Here is a 17275-nt window from a genome sequence, read left to right as displayed (position 1 = left end):
AAATGCACACACAGATTCTTCACATACTGAACAACCAAGCTGGTGAGGATTCAAGATCCCTGTCATGTTTGGACAATGATAAATTCATAAGTATAACATTCTTATAGAAATATGTTATATTTGGATAATCCATAACCTTGATTTATGTCTTTATCATACACCTCCAAGTTCAACACATAAAGGTCAAGCCAAGGCATGTCACATTTTTTTCAAGGCCCTCTATCACTAATCCAGTAAGCAAAGGCAATAGCAAAGGTAAAGTCAGAACATGACTGACTTATGATACAAGAGCTAACTGGGAGCTTCTGATAACAATCTCAATATATGGAAAGACATTTGTGAATGAAGCCCACACACAGTAAACAGGGTTAAGAGATATACAACAAATGGATCAACAAGTCATTTAAAAACGGATCTAGACCTGTTGAAAACCAACAAACTCCTAGGCTCTTCATTTGCACAAGTCAATAAGTTCTATTTTGAGTCTATTTGAATTGAATCGGTCATTACTAATAGACAGAAGGTAGAATAATTAAAAGGAAGAATAAAACAAGTTGAGAAAAAGGTATTTTTATGATCCTACTGGGAGGAGATAGGGAAGCAAGGATTAATTCTTTAAGATTTTGGAGTCAGCCGGGTGCCCGGTGGTTCATGCCTGTAATTCTAACTACTCAGGAGGCTGAGATCTGAGGATCGTGGTTCAAAGCCAGTGTGGGCAGGAAAGTCTGTGAGACTCTTATCTCCAATAAACCACTAGAAAACCAGAAGTGGCGCTGTGGCTCAAGAGGTAGAGCGCTCACCTTGCGCTGAAGAGCACAGGGACAGTGCCCAAGCCCAGAGTTCAAGCCCCACGACTGACCAAAAAAAAAAAATTTAGAGTCAGACATTCTCTATCAAGAATCACAGTGTACATGCCCAAAGCATATTTCAGGTTATATGTTGCTAATCCTATGAAATGAATTCTGTGCATACAAGAGTTGATGTTTTTATGCCCCAAAATATTTAGGAAATGTTATAATTCCTGTGCTTGTTAACGTAATCCAATGTCAGAATTAAAAGAAAGCTGTTTCTGTAATCTGATACATTTGGGCTTTGAAAAGAAAAGACCACAGTAACTTGTTTAAAGAGCTTCTTTCAAATTAAGCATGGGTAGAAAACTGAAAAGGTCATACTGTGAAAACTGTGTGCACCCCTTATAAGCCTGAACTTTGCACTACCTTACAAAGTACAATCTTGGCTGACATAACACATACAAACACAGCAATCACAGGTGGTGTTACAAGAGTGCACCAATGATTGGCAAAACTAAACTAGGAGCCACTCCTCAATTGAACTCAGAGACTGGTATGTCATTATACATTTATGTTTCAGGTGAAAAATGCAATATTTAGTTTTATGAGGCTTAGGGTTATGAACTTTCTTATTCAATTTTTCATCCAGGCATATATCATGTTTAGGAAAGGTTCAACTGTAACATTTACTCAACCACACTCATTTTCCATCTTATTCTGAACTTCAATGACATTAACTATTAAGATAAACCTAAAGAGGCTCTAATAACTGTCCTGTTCCAAACTTTCCCCATGCAAAAAGAACTCTAAATTTTATAAATTTAGTAAACTGAGTCTCCAAAAGTTGAAACAATAGAGCTGCCCTCTAACTCTTAACTCATAACTTTTAAAATATAGTTACCCATGTAAATTACAGGTAGTATAAGAAGGTTTTAATAAACATTGTAGAACACAGGAAGAATACAGAATGTACCTTTTGTTAGTACTTAAAATCACTGCTGTTGCCAGACTTCAAATAGTATTCTAATAATGTTCTCAGTATATTCAAGTATCTAAATACAATTACTAATTGTACTTTATTTTAGTACTACTTATGTAATAATATCCTAATGTCCGTAACTTTTCACAATGTGTTTCAGAAATTGATGAGCTTAATTATTAAATGTGCATGGATCAATGTGAAATAAATTGAAAATGAACACACTATACCCTCTCCTTAATCTTGTTCCAGTCTTGTTTCAGAATTTGCTTCCTAATTTGTAACCTAGTATGTCCTATTTTAAATAATAAACAGGAAATGTTCTTAAACACTAGCAATTTAACCAAAATCAAGTAAACAGACCTAGCTGACCTTCAACAGAAAAGGCCTATGCTTCTGTACTCTAAAGACTTCGCTTGTCATACTCACTGTTCTTAAAAATGGGGAGAAAATATAGTAAACTTTCTCCCCATGAATAATTTTTAAATGAATTACAGAAACAAAAGTTAATAAGCTAATTGGTAGGCAAATGAAATAATGAAAGAAATAATCATTCAGTATCAATTCTAGTTGGTTAAGAAAAACACAGAATTTACATTCTTAGGACTAGCATGTATTTATTCCAAGTAATTCAAGTATCAACATAAGGGTTCACACATCACTTTTTTATGTATCTGAGATTTCAGAACAGGAGGTGGTATTTAAAAGAAAGAGAGAAAGAGAGAGAGAGCGAGAGAGAGCGAGAGAGAGAGAGAGAGAGAGAGAGAGAGAGAGAGAGAGAGAGAGAGAGAGAAAATAGAAGCCTATGAATTCCATTTACATGGAGTACATCACTATAATTTTTTAAATGCATTCATATTCAAATCTGAGAAATATGATTCTTAGCTCATCAGGCCTGCTTAATTGCACTAACATCTGCAATCAATTTAAATTCTTTAAGATAGTCTTTCACAGCGCTTGAAGTGATTTCATGCTGTGATAGATTTAACACACTCACTAATTTATAGACACACACAAGCAGATGAGACATATTTTTCCAAGGGTGGGGTACAGGACTGAAGGGCAGTCTGGTTTTCCTGGCTATCAGTGGCATTCAGAAAAGGATGCATTCTGGGTAACTTACTGAAGCCACATGAGATGCTAGCACTATCCAAACAAGCAGAGAAAATTAGGCTAAAACTAGCATTTTATTTAAATCTGTTTGTAGGTCATGGACCATTAAGAGGTTTGATGAAAGTTTACAGAAGCAATAAATAGCAAACCTAGAGCTAGCAGGTAGTTAATTATAAAAATGTCTTTCCTTAATACATTATTTTCTCCCTGAAAAAGAGGGGAAGGGGAAAGAAAACACTATTTTTATTTCATTTGCATAACTTAATTGTACAAAAGGATTTCACTGTGATACCTAACACATAATATACTTGGATCAAATCACATGATCTATATTACTTTCTTATCCCCTCTCCCTCCCCTCTCCTTTTCAACAATGTTAATGGGTTTCATTATGCTAATTCCATATAATAAACTTCCATGTAATATTTCCATATAATAAACTCCATATAAATTCCACATAATAAGCTTCTACAACATACCATACACACACATATAACAGAGACATAAACTGGTATAAAGTAAGATTCAGATTCAAAACACTGGGAGATGTTAGTACATGAAAGCAAGACTAATCTCAGAAATTCCACAGATTCTCCACAAATAGGGAAATAATTGAATAGCAAAATGACAATGAAGTGACAAGCTTATCCTCTCCACATCCCTCCAAATACCAGTACTTGGAGAAAAACCACCAACATCCAGAAGACCTGCACAGTATCAATATCTCGTTGGAAAAACCAGAGAAACCAAGAAAATGTCTAACATAAAAAAGAATCCCAAAATCACCCGCAAATATTTACTGGAAATCTCAGCATGTAAATTTGAGAACAGCAGCTATAAAACCAGAAAGAATCCAACAACGGATTCATGCAAGTGGTCCAGAGATGATCTGAAGAAATTGGGGCAGTCGACAACCTATGAACATTGAATATTCCGCTAATAGAGCTTCTTCCCACCCAAGACCGAACTCAACATTGAGTTGACACCGCTCAGAAAGAAATTACATTGAGCAGAACATCCCTAAGGAAGCTAAAAGACAACTCAAAGATAAATTCATAATTCAACTGTAGCTTTACAATTTCAAAGTAAGCTTAAACACATTAAGAGAACGTGTAAGATACTGAACAAATACTTAAAGCAGAGTAAGACACGCAAAAATAAGAGAAAACATGAAAAAGATCACTTCAGAAATGAAAACTAAAGAAGGAACACAAGACAAACATATTAATGTCACAAGAGATTAGAGATGAAAACAGCAAAACATTTTTACATCAGAACGAAAAGATAAAATGTTATTTTGGAAAAAGTAGCATATTAAAGATAGACAAAAATCTTACATACAGTTAACAGAATCCCTAAACTGAAAAACAAAAGCAAAGCAAGACAACATTTTTATACATTTCAAAAAAATCAAAGGTTTTTAAAATACACCATGGAAGAGCACACTGCATATTTCAGATAAAATAGTTGCCTGAAATGAATAAAAATTAGTTACCAGCAGACTTTTAACAGCAATACTGTCATGCTTTGTGCTAGAAGGAAATAGTATAATTTACTTAAAATCCTTAGAGGAAAAAAAAATGTTATGAAGGAAAGACTTTATATTGATTACTGACTTTCAAAAGTAAGGATGTCATTTATAAACATGCCAAATTCAGGGAATACTGCTTCCATAACCCCTGATGAAGAATCTACCAAAGAAAAGACTTCAGACAAACAGTTCAGAGAAATATTGCCTAAAGAGACTAATAGTGAGCATTAAAAGATGACTACTGGGGCTGGTAACATGGCTCAGTGGTAGAGCGCTAGCCTTGCATGCATGAGGCCCTGGGTTCGATTCCTCAGCACCACATAAGCAAAAAGGAAAAAGCCGGAAGTGGTGCTGTGGCTCAAATGGTAGAGTGCTAGCCTTGAGCTGAAGAGCTGAGGGACAGCACCCAGGCCCAGAGTTCAGGCCCCACAACCGAACCAAAAAAAAAAAAAAAGATGATTACTCACAGAAGAAGAGACTTAACAAAAACTAGAGAGAGGAGTGTTGAATTGTAATGTTATTTGTTTAGTCAATATACAGGCTAAGAGTACAAACAACAATAAGAGCTGGAGATACAACATTCAAAACTCCTAGTCATGCACCTTTCTTTATATATTTTCCATTGACAAGGCCTAAAAACAGCAACTAGACATAAGCAATAACCATCATTGACCCCTGATTGCATTCTTCAAATATTACCTGCTACTAAAGCAAATGGGTAATACTAAACCAGCTGCAGGTGGTTCATGCCTATAATCCTAGCTACTCAGGAAGCTGAGATCTAAGGATCAAAAACAACTAGGAAAGGAAAGTCTGAGAAACTCTTATCTTCAGTTAATAATCAAAAAGCTAGAATTGGAGGTGGCTCAAGTGATAGCCTCTGAGTTCAATCCCTAGTGCTGGGATATTAAGAGATTCTAAATTTGCAATTCTACTCCTGGGCAATAGACTACAAACAAAGCCACACTAAAGCTACCACTGCAGCATTATTTATCATACCCAAGAGATATGGAAGCAACCTAGATGCCAAGGAACAGAGTAAGAAAGTGTGGTATATATACACAATGGAATTCTATGCTTTCATCAGAAAGAATAATATTGCCCCATTCATAAGGAAATGGAAAGACTTGGAAAAATTTACATTAAGTGAAATAAACCAGACCCAAAGAAACACAGATTGCATGGTTTCCCTCATTTGTAGTAATTAGAATATGCCAATAAATCCATAAGTAAGCACCATGGTTAGTAAAAGACAAAAAAATTACACTTGGACATAATAAACAGGACTCTAAACATTCACACACTGAGACCAAAGGAGAATATTCTTAGGGGAGGATCACAAAATCTCAATAGTTATATGTAACTGATCATATAAAATGAAGTTTATCAACAAGGATACAGATCGACCCATTGTAACAATGAGACCTACATGACACCATGTTGAAAATGAACTTTACAACTTTGGGGTCAGGGAGGGAGGTGGGAAGGGAAGGGATATTAGGAGAAAAACAAAGGAGGGGATAACAATCGTCCATAGGAAATTACCCATTATCTTACTCATGTAACTGTAACCCCTCTATACGGTATCTTTACAATTTTAAAAAAATGTTTCTTTTTATGCCTAAAAAGAAAAATGATGTTTATCAAAATGAATTTCAAGAAATGGAAACTATAGAGTTTTTTCTTATTTGTTCTGATTTTGTTTTTCTTATTTTTTTTTAGCTTTTGTCACTCTTGATTTCTGTACCTTTTTCTTGCATGCACGTTTATCTGTTTGGGAGATGGTAAGGAGGTGCACAGAAATGATGGGACAAACAGTAAACAAATGCAGCAGTGACACTCACTGAACACTATGTTGAAAATGAGCTATACAACTACGAGGGAGGAGGGGAGGAGAGGAAAAAACTGGGAGAAAACAAGGGAAGAAGTGACACCATTCAAAAGGAAATATACTCATTCCCTGACCTATGTAACTGTAACTCCTTTGTACATCACTTTTACAGTAAAAATAAATCAATCAATAAATAAGCAAGTAAATAAGTAAATAACAAATACATAAAATACGAGCAAGAACAAGCTCTGTTATCTGGGGATGCACTACTGGATAATAAAACTATAAAGTGAAGGAAGTGCTTCTCATAAAAAGGATTGCTTTTAAAAGAAAATAAATCTGAAGGAAGGGCTTATATTGGGATAGGCTAGATGGAGAGCTTTCTGGGATAACTGGCAAGGCCATTATTGATCTGGATGGTATTTCTTTTTTGATAATTCAAGTCTCACTCTTATTTGAGGGTATTTTTTTATAATTTTTATTTCACAAAAGAAATTTTTAAAAAACAAATACTGGTTAATAATACTAGGATTTTGCACATTCCTTGGGCCTTTTCTTCATTTGAAAAATGTGCCTATTTTCTAAAATATATTCCAAAAAAACTACATTAAATTTTTAAAAATCTCTTAATTACTAAATATGTGTGTTCAATAAGAATATAACAAGGCTATCCTGGGACTGGGAAGGTGGCTCAGTGGTAGAGTGCTTGCCTTGCATGCATGAGGGCCTGGGTTTGATTCCTCAGCACCACATAAGCAGAAAAAGAAAAAAAGCTGGAAGTGGTGCTATGGCTCAAGTGGTAGCGTGCTAGCCTTGAGCTGAAGAGCTGAGGGACAGCACCCAGGCCCAGAGTTCAAGCCCCACAACCGGACCCAAAAAAAAAAAAAAAAAAAAAGGCTATCCTTAATATCAAAAAATACTTTCATATTTACCCAAAAAGTGCTATATAGCTTTTCCAGGAAAAGATCTATGAGCAAAATCTAATAAAGCAGTATACAAGAGGCAGCATAAACTTAAGACTGTCTGATTTTACTTTTGAACAAACTATTTTGTTTTCATACTACAATGAATGTCACAGACAGATTTCCCTAAATTATTTAATATACTTTGGAACACTTATAGTTAATGGCAGGGGGAGGGGATGAAAATAAATATTTTATCACATTTATATTAGAGGACTACACCTAATTTATATTCTTGGAGACTTCATCTGGTAGACTTCATCTCTTAGGAAATGGTAACTTATCAAGGTTCTATGAAGTTGTGAAAAATACCTTTTGTACATCATTATGACTAACTACCCTGCTCAAATTTTTTAAAGTACATATAGAATTTATCTCGTTTAGGAATAACTAAGAACTGAAAGTCTGAACTCTAAATTTAGTCTTGTAGGTTTAATACTACTAATTAAGAAGGTTCATTAGCTCACTGAAGTTTTAAAACTAGGCATACGCTTTGCCTGGGAGCAATCTTACTCTTTTGAGCATCTTTCTCCAAAACCAAAAGTTTGAAGAACCAAGAGGTTCACCTTATATGAGTGACATTTCTTTGATAATTTTTACAAGAGGTCAAGTATCATAGAAAGTCTATGTATACCACTTAAATGCACACTTTTGATGTTATAGACAGACAAACCAGCTTTGAACTTACAAAGGTTTAAATAAAACTTTCACTCATCAATGGTCACCAATCTAGTCATTCCATTCTAACAAATCCTAGTCTTTTGTTAAGCTAACATTGCACTGAGACATCTGGTGAGGAGGCTCATCTCCCAGAACTGAATAGTTCTCATTCCAGAATCTCAGGAGAGCTTCACTCAATACTAATACTAGGTCCCATCCTGGTTATTAAATATCCCATCCCATTGTTAAATGGAACAGCCTGAACAATGACATAAGTAAAGGCTTCCAGATGTTTCTAATATTTAACAATGTTAAGAACTATTGTTCTTAGCCAGTATTTTCCCCTTGTCAATCACCTTTCTCCTTTGCTTACTGAAAGATCACTCTATCTAGAACTTTTCTTTCAGAACTGTTCCTTCTGTATCCTTCATAAGGGTAGTTTCTCATGTTCATCCTAATTACATGCCCTCTTCTTGCTAGAAATTTCAATAGTATCACAATTTCAGTGGCCATCAGACATGAGATTAAGTATTACCACAGCAAAATGTCTTAGATCAACAAATAATTCAATAACCTAACCATGATGAAAATAATATTAGATGACCTCTAATACCAGCAATTGATTATAAGCCTCCTTGAGCAATTCAGTTTCTAAAGTTTAGCAAGGAAAAAAAAAAACATGTTTTTAATATCTGGTAAGTCTTTCTCTAAAAACTGTATTAAAGACATCTTAACTACTTAAAATATTTTAAAAGACAAAAATTGTACAATTCTAGTTTGAGCCTAGTATAATTTCTTGATAGACAGATAGATAGATAAGATAGAGTGATTGATTCATCTCTGTTATCATCTCTTACCTAACAAACAGTACAATGCATAAAGCACAGAGAACACAAAAACGTCCCTGGCAATGTCCAGTAACTTCTCATAAACAAGGCAGATGAATTTGAGCTCTTGGAAGATAATTTTAATTGTACATAAATAAAACCTGTCCCAAAGGGGAAGAATGGAAACTAAAGTGCCAAATAAGTTATTAGGAAATACCCTTAATACGAAATTACTTTGCAGCCCTGAGGCTCTGAAATTTTCTCCTATTTAGCAAGCTAGACCTGGAGATCAACAAGCAAAGTTTCAAAAGCAAGGGCATTGTTGCTTTTATGTATTTTCAATAACACCCCAAATTTTTACTATTATTATTAACAGACTTTCATCTGATCTTAATCAGAGCTGAAGGTGTGGTTCAGGTGGTAGAGAACCCTTCTACCATGCTCAGAAGGCCCTAAATTCAAACCCCATATTGGGGGGAAAAATATCCTAACCTTCAATATAAAGAATCTGTAAAGCATTGACTTGTATACATTCTTAGCATTTAAATTTAAACATCTTGAACAAAAAGTGAGAGAAAACAAAATCACATTGATATATTTGTATCTGACAATGTTTTCTACAATTGGTACCTGAAATTGAACTTTGAACAAGAAAATAGATCCACTCCTATTACAATATTAACAAATCAAAAATGCTAGACCAAATCAATTCTAGATTCCTCATCTGGAAAAAAAGAAACTAAGTATGACTAATATTATAGCAAAACAGTTCATTTCTCGTAAGAGCTAGCTAGGATAATACTGCCAAATGTCATATGCTCGACCTATGACAACATCATGCCCTCATGAGCTTGAACAAGTGGTACCACAGGGCCTCTAAGAACCCTTTCCAACACTATATTATACATATTCACATGCGTACAAATATACATGAATACTTTCACACAAACCTGAGACTCTGTAATCTTATCCTCACAAATTCAACATAGACTGAGTCATTTTATCATAATGTTTTTTTAAAAAGTGTGTTGGTTTCTTGGTCTCTTTTAAAGTTAGATTGAATAATTAACATTTCAATATTATCTCTTACTTTAAAAATTCAGGCAAGCCTTAGAGTAATACTTAATGAAGGCCTTAAACAATAAAGTTAAAATATGCAACTCTGACAAATGTGTGGAAGCCCATTCATTCAGGTAGAAACCAGCTTCACTAGGAAAAAAAAGAAAAATTGGCAACACAGTCCTAGGTAGAACCAAACTTCCAGGAGCACTTATGAGGAGCAGGACTGGTTCTCTTTGAGAAGGGAACAAAGTAAGCATAAAGAGAAAACAGTGTGATATTAATGCCTTCCTTGTTAGGTCGTACCCCACCTAACATGACTGTGCCACTGCAACCGTGTTTATATACCAAGGACAGAGTAGGGGAAGAGGCTTTTAGCTAGATGTACACATTTTAAAGAGAAAATTTAAGTGTTTCATCTGCACATAATGGTCAAGCTGAAAAATGACCACTTGCTCACAGGTTACAGTTATAATCCAGCTAGCCATTTTTATCACCTTGATACATAAAACAAAGTGGAGAATCAACTCCTACAGCACTAATGAGCAAATGCTCGACTCTGCTGAAAGGTTCTTGGAGATATAATAAATGAGTTATAGTATATAGCAAAAAGCAAATGTTCTTCAAAATTCCCTTTGAAGGTTTACCCCTTCTCTATCCACACATTCATCCCCACAAAGGGCCAGACATGTCTGAGGGTCTAATTTACTAGCTCTCAAACCTGGTTTCTTCAATTGTTCTCCTGATTCCCTTTGCTCCTCTTCCTCCTCAAGGTCCCCTTTCATGGGTCTGATTTCACTGTTCTGATTTTGTCCTCTCATGCCTTGTCCACATTCTTAAGTCACAAATTAACCTAAAAAAACTTAACAATGGAGCAGCAAATGGAAGACTACCATCTAACAGATAGAAAGGCATAGTGTGTATTTTATTTCCACTATTCTTTTGTGATGGGGAAAGAAAAAGCATCTCATTGGTCTAAATCCTATTTTAGACAAAAATCCTTTTAACATATTCTTTCTCTGGGGGGGGGGGGGGTTGGGAGGGGTTTCTAGCTCATGGGGCTTGAACTCTGGGCTTGGGCACTGTCTCTGAGCTCTTCAGCTCAAGGCTAACTCTACCACTTGAGCCACAGTCTCACTTCCGGTTTTCTGGTGGTTTATTGGAGATAAAGAGTATTATGGTGTTTCTGGCTCAAGATCTCAGCCTACTGAGTAGTTAGGATTACAGGCATGGGCCACTGGCACCCAGCCTTTTAACATATTCTTTAACTGTATCTTAATCTACCTCTGTCATAGGAATTTCCACTATGTGGGAACTGTGGCCTTCCATTCCACTCTGCTTATCTTATGAGAGCCACTTTCAACATCCTTATCATTAATTGAACAAGAGTCTCACTCTCCAGCTACAGAATCAAACAAAAAGTAAAGTCTACACTCATTTTTGAGCTCTGATCATGGTTGGTAGATAGGTGTGCTCAGTTGGTGGCCTATCCTTTGAGCCAATAGGTTCCAAACTTCATCTCCTGGATGTCAACCTCCTGAAGAGCTAGCATTATACATGAGCCACCAGTGCTTGGCTTATAATCTTTATGAAAGACATTTTCTCTAATAAGCCCATTTCTAAATATCTAAAGTAAGTCATTTTCTAGGAAACAGAAACAGGACCATGAATACTTCTTCCATCTGTAGGGTAGGTCTGGAAACCATGATTTCTAAGATAAATTAGAATTAGAGACATCCCACATAGGCAAAAATGTATGAAGATGGAATATTAGCCATTTGTATTAGTCAAGAACAGACTCAAAAGCAGACAGTGGCTCATGCCTGCAATCCTTGCTACTCAGGAGGCTGAGATACAAGGATAACTATTTGAAGCCAGCCTAGGCAGAAATGTCTATGAGACTCTTATCTGTAATTAACCAGAAGGGTAGCTGTGGCTTGAAATAGTAGATAACTAGCCTTGAGCAAAAAGGCTCAAGGACAATGTACAGACCCTGGCTATGTTCAAAAAAAACAAACAAACCAACCAACTAGGATAGACCAAAAAACAACAAACTAAAACACACACACACACACACACACACACACACACACACACACACACACACACACACACACACACACACACACACACACACACACACACACACACACACACACACACACACACAGATTAAATAACAACATGCCTCATCTCCCTTAATGGAATCACTTGGAGACTGTGAATTTAGGGCACGGTGGCAAATCTCTCAAGCCAAGCTCTGTATCCCACAACTTCCTTAACTATGGCCAATACAGAGAAAGAGGATCTCTTGCTAAGAACCCATTAAGAACCAAAGTCAGCCACCTCAGAAGACCCACAACAGAACTTCCCACCAAATCATCCTGAACAAACCTGAATCGCATACCCATGCCCTAGGAAGTTAGAAAAAAGTAATGCTAGTGTAATACATGACCCTAATATGACACTAACTTAACAAAATCCTAATTATCCTGCTTACCTGCAGAAATTGTTTTACTATTTTGCCACCTAAAAAATTTACTGAGGTCTTGGAAATAAACCAGTTTGATTAATGTTTTTTATGTTCTCCTAAACTAAAAAGTAACCCACTTAGGCCTACTTTTCATCTTAATATTTATACAGCACTTTTAAATTAACTGCAGTAGTAGTATTTAGAGGGAAAAAATAATACTAATGCTTACTCACAAAAAAGAAATTCAATGAAAATTCTAAGGCTGAAACATAATTAAAAGTATACCAAAGCCATGTATGATGCTACACTTCTGTAATCTTATCACTTGGGAAGCTGAGGCAAAAGGATCATAGGTTTAAAGCTACAGAGCAAGATTGCTGTTTTATAAAAACAAAAAGTGTATCTCACATATACTCCCTATATCTGCTACAAAACAATCTATGAATTTTGAATTGGTTTTTCAGTAGTTATGAGTTCGAAGTAGCAAGACAAAGTCTGTCCCCAGAGTTAATGAAACATGTTTCTCTTTTCAGAACAGAAAAGAATAACTGGTCAGTTTAAACTTTCTATACTGTTAACCATCTGCCAAATTATACAGAACCCTCCTAGGAAAAGCCATGATCTTCTACACACTAATTAAATGAGTCAATGTTGTAATCACACTTTTGATAACTAATCTATTTCAATCCTGATAATTTAATTACCTAATTCTGGTAAATAAATTCCAACTTTAGTGCAAAATGATTAGAGGATTAAACTTTAAAATCAGTGAATGTGAAGTCAAATGGACTCATTATAACAAAATTCAAAAAGGGTTGTTGTTATTGTAGAAGTCTGTATATTATCTCAAATTTCAGAATTTAAAATGCCAACATTTTTCTAAACCAATCTAACAGATGTAACCAGTTCTGATACGATTATATGTAATAAAGGCATACGTGTTAGATTTAAATTTTCTAACAGAGTAACCTTCCTTGGCTACTTCATGTAAAATAGTTTCCCATCTCTACTCAATAAGCTTCTGCATTCTATATTCCACATGCTTTCACATACATGTTAGTGTGCTTTACATGTGGCCAAATGTGCTCTAGAGAATGCAGTGCTAGACACTATTTTGATGTCCATGGTAAATGCCTAGATGACAGACACTTAGTCTGAGTAAGCAAATGTCTTCAAAATCTGAACTCAACAACCTGTTAATTTGTATTTTTAGTAATATATTTTTCCCTATATTTTAAATTATGGTGTGATTTCAGTGGTAAGAACAAAATTAAAACAATTCTTACTACCACCACTACTATCTCAAGTGGCAGCTATCAGTTTACAATATTAAGCTCCAATGATGGAATAGACAATTTATCTTAACGCCGACAAAAAGTCTAGGATATAGGAATCTCATATTAGGGATGAGAAAATTGAATCCCAGAGAGGTATAATATGATGCTCTAGACTAATAAACAGATCTAAGTCATCCCACCTCAGACTCCTGAAACCCTAGTGCCATCTATGATATCCATGTATCATTGACAGAACATTAATTAATATCAGAATCCGAAGAGAGAGCTGGAAGATGCATAGTACATACGATGGTTTTTACAACTGAGTCAGGCTGCCAAAGTATCTGTTTAAAAATTAAACATCATATTAGTGTTTCTTGCAAAAGAAATACCTTAGTCACTGACTAGTTTAGTAGATAAATGGACTTAGAGTATAAATAAATTATGCTCTTATAACCTGGCCATATGTTGAAGTGAAAAATGAGTGAATTAAGCTACTTTTTTTTCTCTAATCCCAAATTCATATAAAATTCAGCCAACTTCATTTTCTACTGTCTTTGCTTCATCACTGTCTTCCATTTTATATTTTTCATCCATACTTACAACTTGTATATGACTACCCAAGTTAATTTGCTGTTTTGTAAAATAAATGCAATTGATTTTGTGTGTCAGTCATGGTTTCTTGGATATTTAGTCATTATTTCTGCCCATGTATTTCATATTTCCCTGGAAAACTGGCAGCTATGTGAAGGCTCCGTGCTCCCTTCAGTACCAACATTTATAACTTGTCACAGGACATTTTTATCCACAGGGAAATTTACATTAAACATATACCCATTATGTGTCATGATTTAGGTAGGTAGAGAAAAATCAGTCTCATTTTTCTAATATAAACACTATGCATATTTATAAGTGTCATGGGAAATCAATAAGCATCTTAATTCACTAACAAGAAAAGGTCTCAGGGAGACCACAGTGCTTCTTAACAATGGGATTGCCACAAACAAGTAGTTTTAATGATGTAAGATGTGAAATATTTTTAAGCAAATTTATTGTAATTCTTGGGTCTTTAATTATACATTCAAAATCTCTCTGATTACAGCTGCACACAAACCTAGCACTTCAATAGACGAATGCATTGTTTTCCACACTACAACCTGTTTAAGCAGTATTTTTTCAACTTGACAGTTTTACTTACTGTCTTAGAAGCAGTATTAATGTACTGCATCACCATTTCTTTTTTGATACTGAAATCCTTTTCCCGCAATGGTGCCTTTTTATCTTCATTTAAATTCATATCTTCCTGGAAAACACAATTAAAATGCCTGATTTTAGAATCTGAGTAGAGCTGCAGTTGCACATATACTGTGAACAGAAAAAATAATCAATAATTTGGGATGAAAGCAGCATTAATTGTTTTGGAATGATTTATGCATAGCCCTGCCTGGAGCAAAGATAGTAAGGGACAGACTACGGAAACCCCAAAGAAAGTATTCTAGATCCTTTTAACAGGTAAAATGCTTACCAGAAAGGCCTTAAGCTCATAGCAGGCTACTAAAATTATATTCACATCTCTATAGATAATTACGCAGTTGCAAATTTCTGCCTTTCATAAGGTCTTTAGGATTCACAATTCCAATATATTTACTTATTTTACAACAGCTGCATGTGAAGTTATCTTGTGTTGTTTAGAAAGAGTTAGTGTGTCCCATAAAAAAATAAAAATAAAAAATTAGGGGGAGAGGGGAATAGAGAAGTAGGAGGAAATGAGGGAAGGGTAACAGTGTTTTAAAAAAACTGTACTCACTACCTTAATTATGTAACTATAACCCCCCCCCGTTAATCACCTTAACAATAAAGATATTTTAAAAAATCAAAAATGTAAATAAACCACCATCTCCCAAATTCTGTTACAAACGCATAACACTATCAAAACACTGGATACTGTTCCCAGCAAATTAAATATTCTATTATCTTAATAGTCTTTCTCCATCCACTATATATATACATATATATATATATATATATATATACACACCACATTAACATGTACATTCATATAAACAAGGACTATCTAGAAAACTAACATTTCTGAACAGCACCAAAAGAATGAGGGGTTAAGAATCCTAGATCCTGCATAGAATTTTGACTGAAAACACTACAAATGTAGACCCATATAAATATTCCAATTCTTATCAATTATGCTACTTATGAGGCTTCTTAGCAAAGAAAAGGTAGTCTAAGGTAAGAGAAAATGGCTAAAGGTGAAGGTTAGCACCCATGGATATCCTCCTGATTTCCGCCCTGAGGCAGATATAATACACAGTATAAAGCACTTGAATGCATAGAAACTACCTATCTCCTCAAGTGCACAAAATTCAAGGTTTGGATCACCTAATGCAACACAGTTTTCTCCAAGTGTCATTAGACATTGTAGCTAATGGTTTCAGGCTGACTCAGTTTTTTACTACCAAAGGAACCCTCTGAGTACTTTGAAATTAGATTCCCCTCATTTTACTTTGACAGAAATATTTAAGATGGCCAGGCACGATGATACCTCAGCACTCAAGAGGCTGAGGTAGGAGGATTCTGAGGTCCAGCCTAACCAAGGCTTCACAATAAGACCTCTGGAATAGGAGGTAGCCACATAGCTGATAAAGCATCATGTATGGATGTTTTAAGTGTGTTCCCAGAAAAGATTGACATTTGAATCAATGGTCTCATCCAATAAGGGAAGGGCCCAGTGGAACAAAGGGGCAAAGGAAAGGTGAATTCATTTTCTTCCTCTAGAGCAAGACATTCATTTTTCTCTGACCTTGCTTCTCCAGCCTTCAGACTCTGGGACATCAGCCAGTATCTATGGTATATGCATACAACCTGCCCCAGATTTTCAGATGTTATCCTTTCTTCATCCCCTGCCTACAGGAAGCTTATCACTGGACTTAGATTCCATAGTCTCACAAGCCACTCCCTTAGTAAAGTCGCTTCATGTACCAGTCAGTATCTATATTGGTTCAGTACCTAGTGGTTCATGTCTCTGGAACTCTGATAGTAGTGTTGTATATGGACTAAGGAAGAGATCTCATGCTCTTCCAAGTACTTTCTTGCAGCTTATGCCATCTCTCTTCTTTAAGTTTGGCACTCATCTTCCTGACAAGGACAGTCTCAATGTGAAAAACAAAAGCAAAGAAAGATTTGATTCTAGAGATGGAACAAAGTGTTCAATCAGCTACATCACCCTAAAACCTAATAGAACACATACTAGGCCTGAAACTCCACCTAACAGGTAAAAAATGGCATTTCCGAGACTCAGCTTTGCCCTTTTACAAGAGGAAAAAGCAAAAGAAGGAAGCAACACAAAGAAATCATCCTAGCAAAAAGAAAACGTAGTAAGATTTTAGAACAGAATTTTTATCTACATAGAACACTACAGAGTATTAGATTTTTCTTGGAAATTACAGAGACGTATCTTAGATAACAATTCTAGAGGGACTGGATTAAACATCTCCCACAGGTATCCAAGAAAAACCAAACCAAGAGGAGCCAAGAAAGACCTGGTGTGCAATTTTCATGTTTTTCAATATATATTTGCTTAAAACTGTCACAGTGTATCTCAATTGTCTTAGGTCAGGTTCCCTGGAGATGCTGAGACAAGATCAGATATGATTCATGCATGGGATGCTTTCAGAATCAGAGAAATGAAGAAAGCCAGAGGACAGAGGAAAGAGGCACACTGAAATGTAGCAACATGCTATCTGGACTGAATCCCAGG

The 17275-nt window shown here is 35.5% G+C and overlaps 1 protein-coding gene across 1 annotated transcript in view; it reads right to left on the bottom strand.

Annotated features, from left to right (window-relative positions):
* Positions 1-17275, bottom strand: part of Diaph3 (diaphanous related formin 3) — a 450161-nt gene that overhangs the window by 372686 nt on the left and 60200 nt on the right. Inside the window, exon 4 of the mRNA XM_070002884.1 lies at positions 14702-14806. Within this exon, the coding sequence (XP_069858985.1) occupies positions 14702-14806 (105 nt within the window). The remainder of the gene's footprint in view (positions 1-14701; positions 14807-17275) is intronic.

Source organism: Dipodomys merriami, unplaced genomic scaffold (assembly GCF_024711535.1).
Source record: "Dipodomys merriami isolate MVZ:Mamm:240054 unplaced genomic scaffold, mDipMer1.0.p SCAF_6, whole genome shotgun sequence".
NCBI classification, from domain to species: domain Eukaryota; kingdom Metazoa; phylum Chordata; class Mammalia; order Rodentia; family Heteromyidae; genus Dipodomys; species Dipodomys merriami.
The sequence above is the reverse complement of the archived record's forward strand: the minus strand, read 5'-3'. Positions and strand labels throughout refer to the sequence as shown.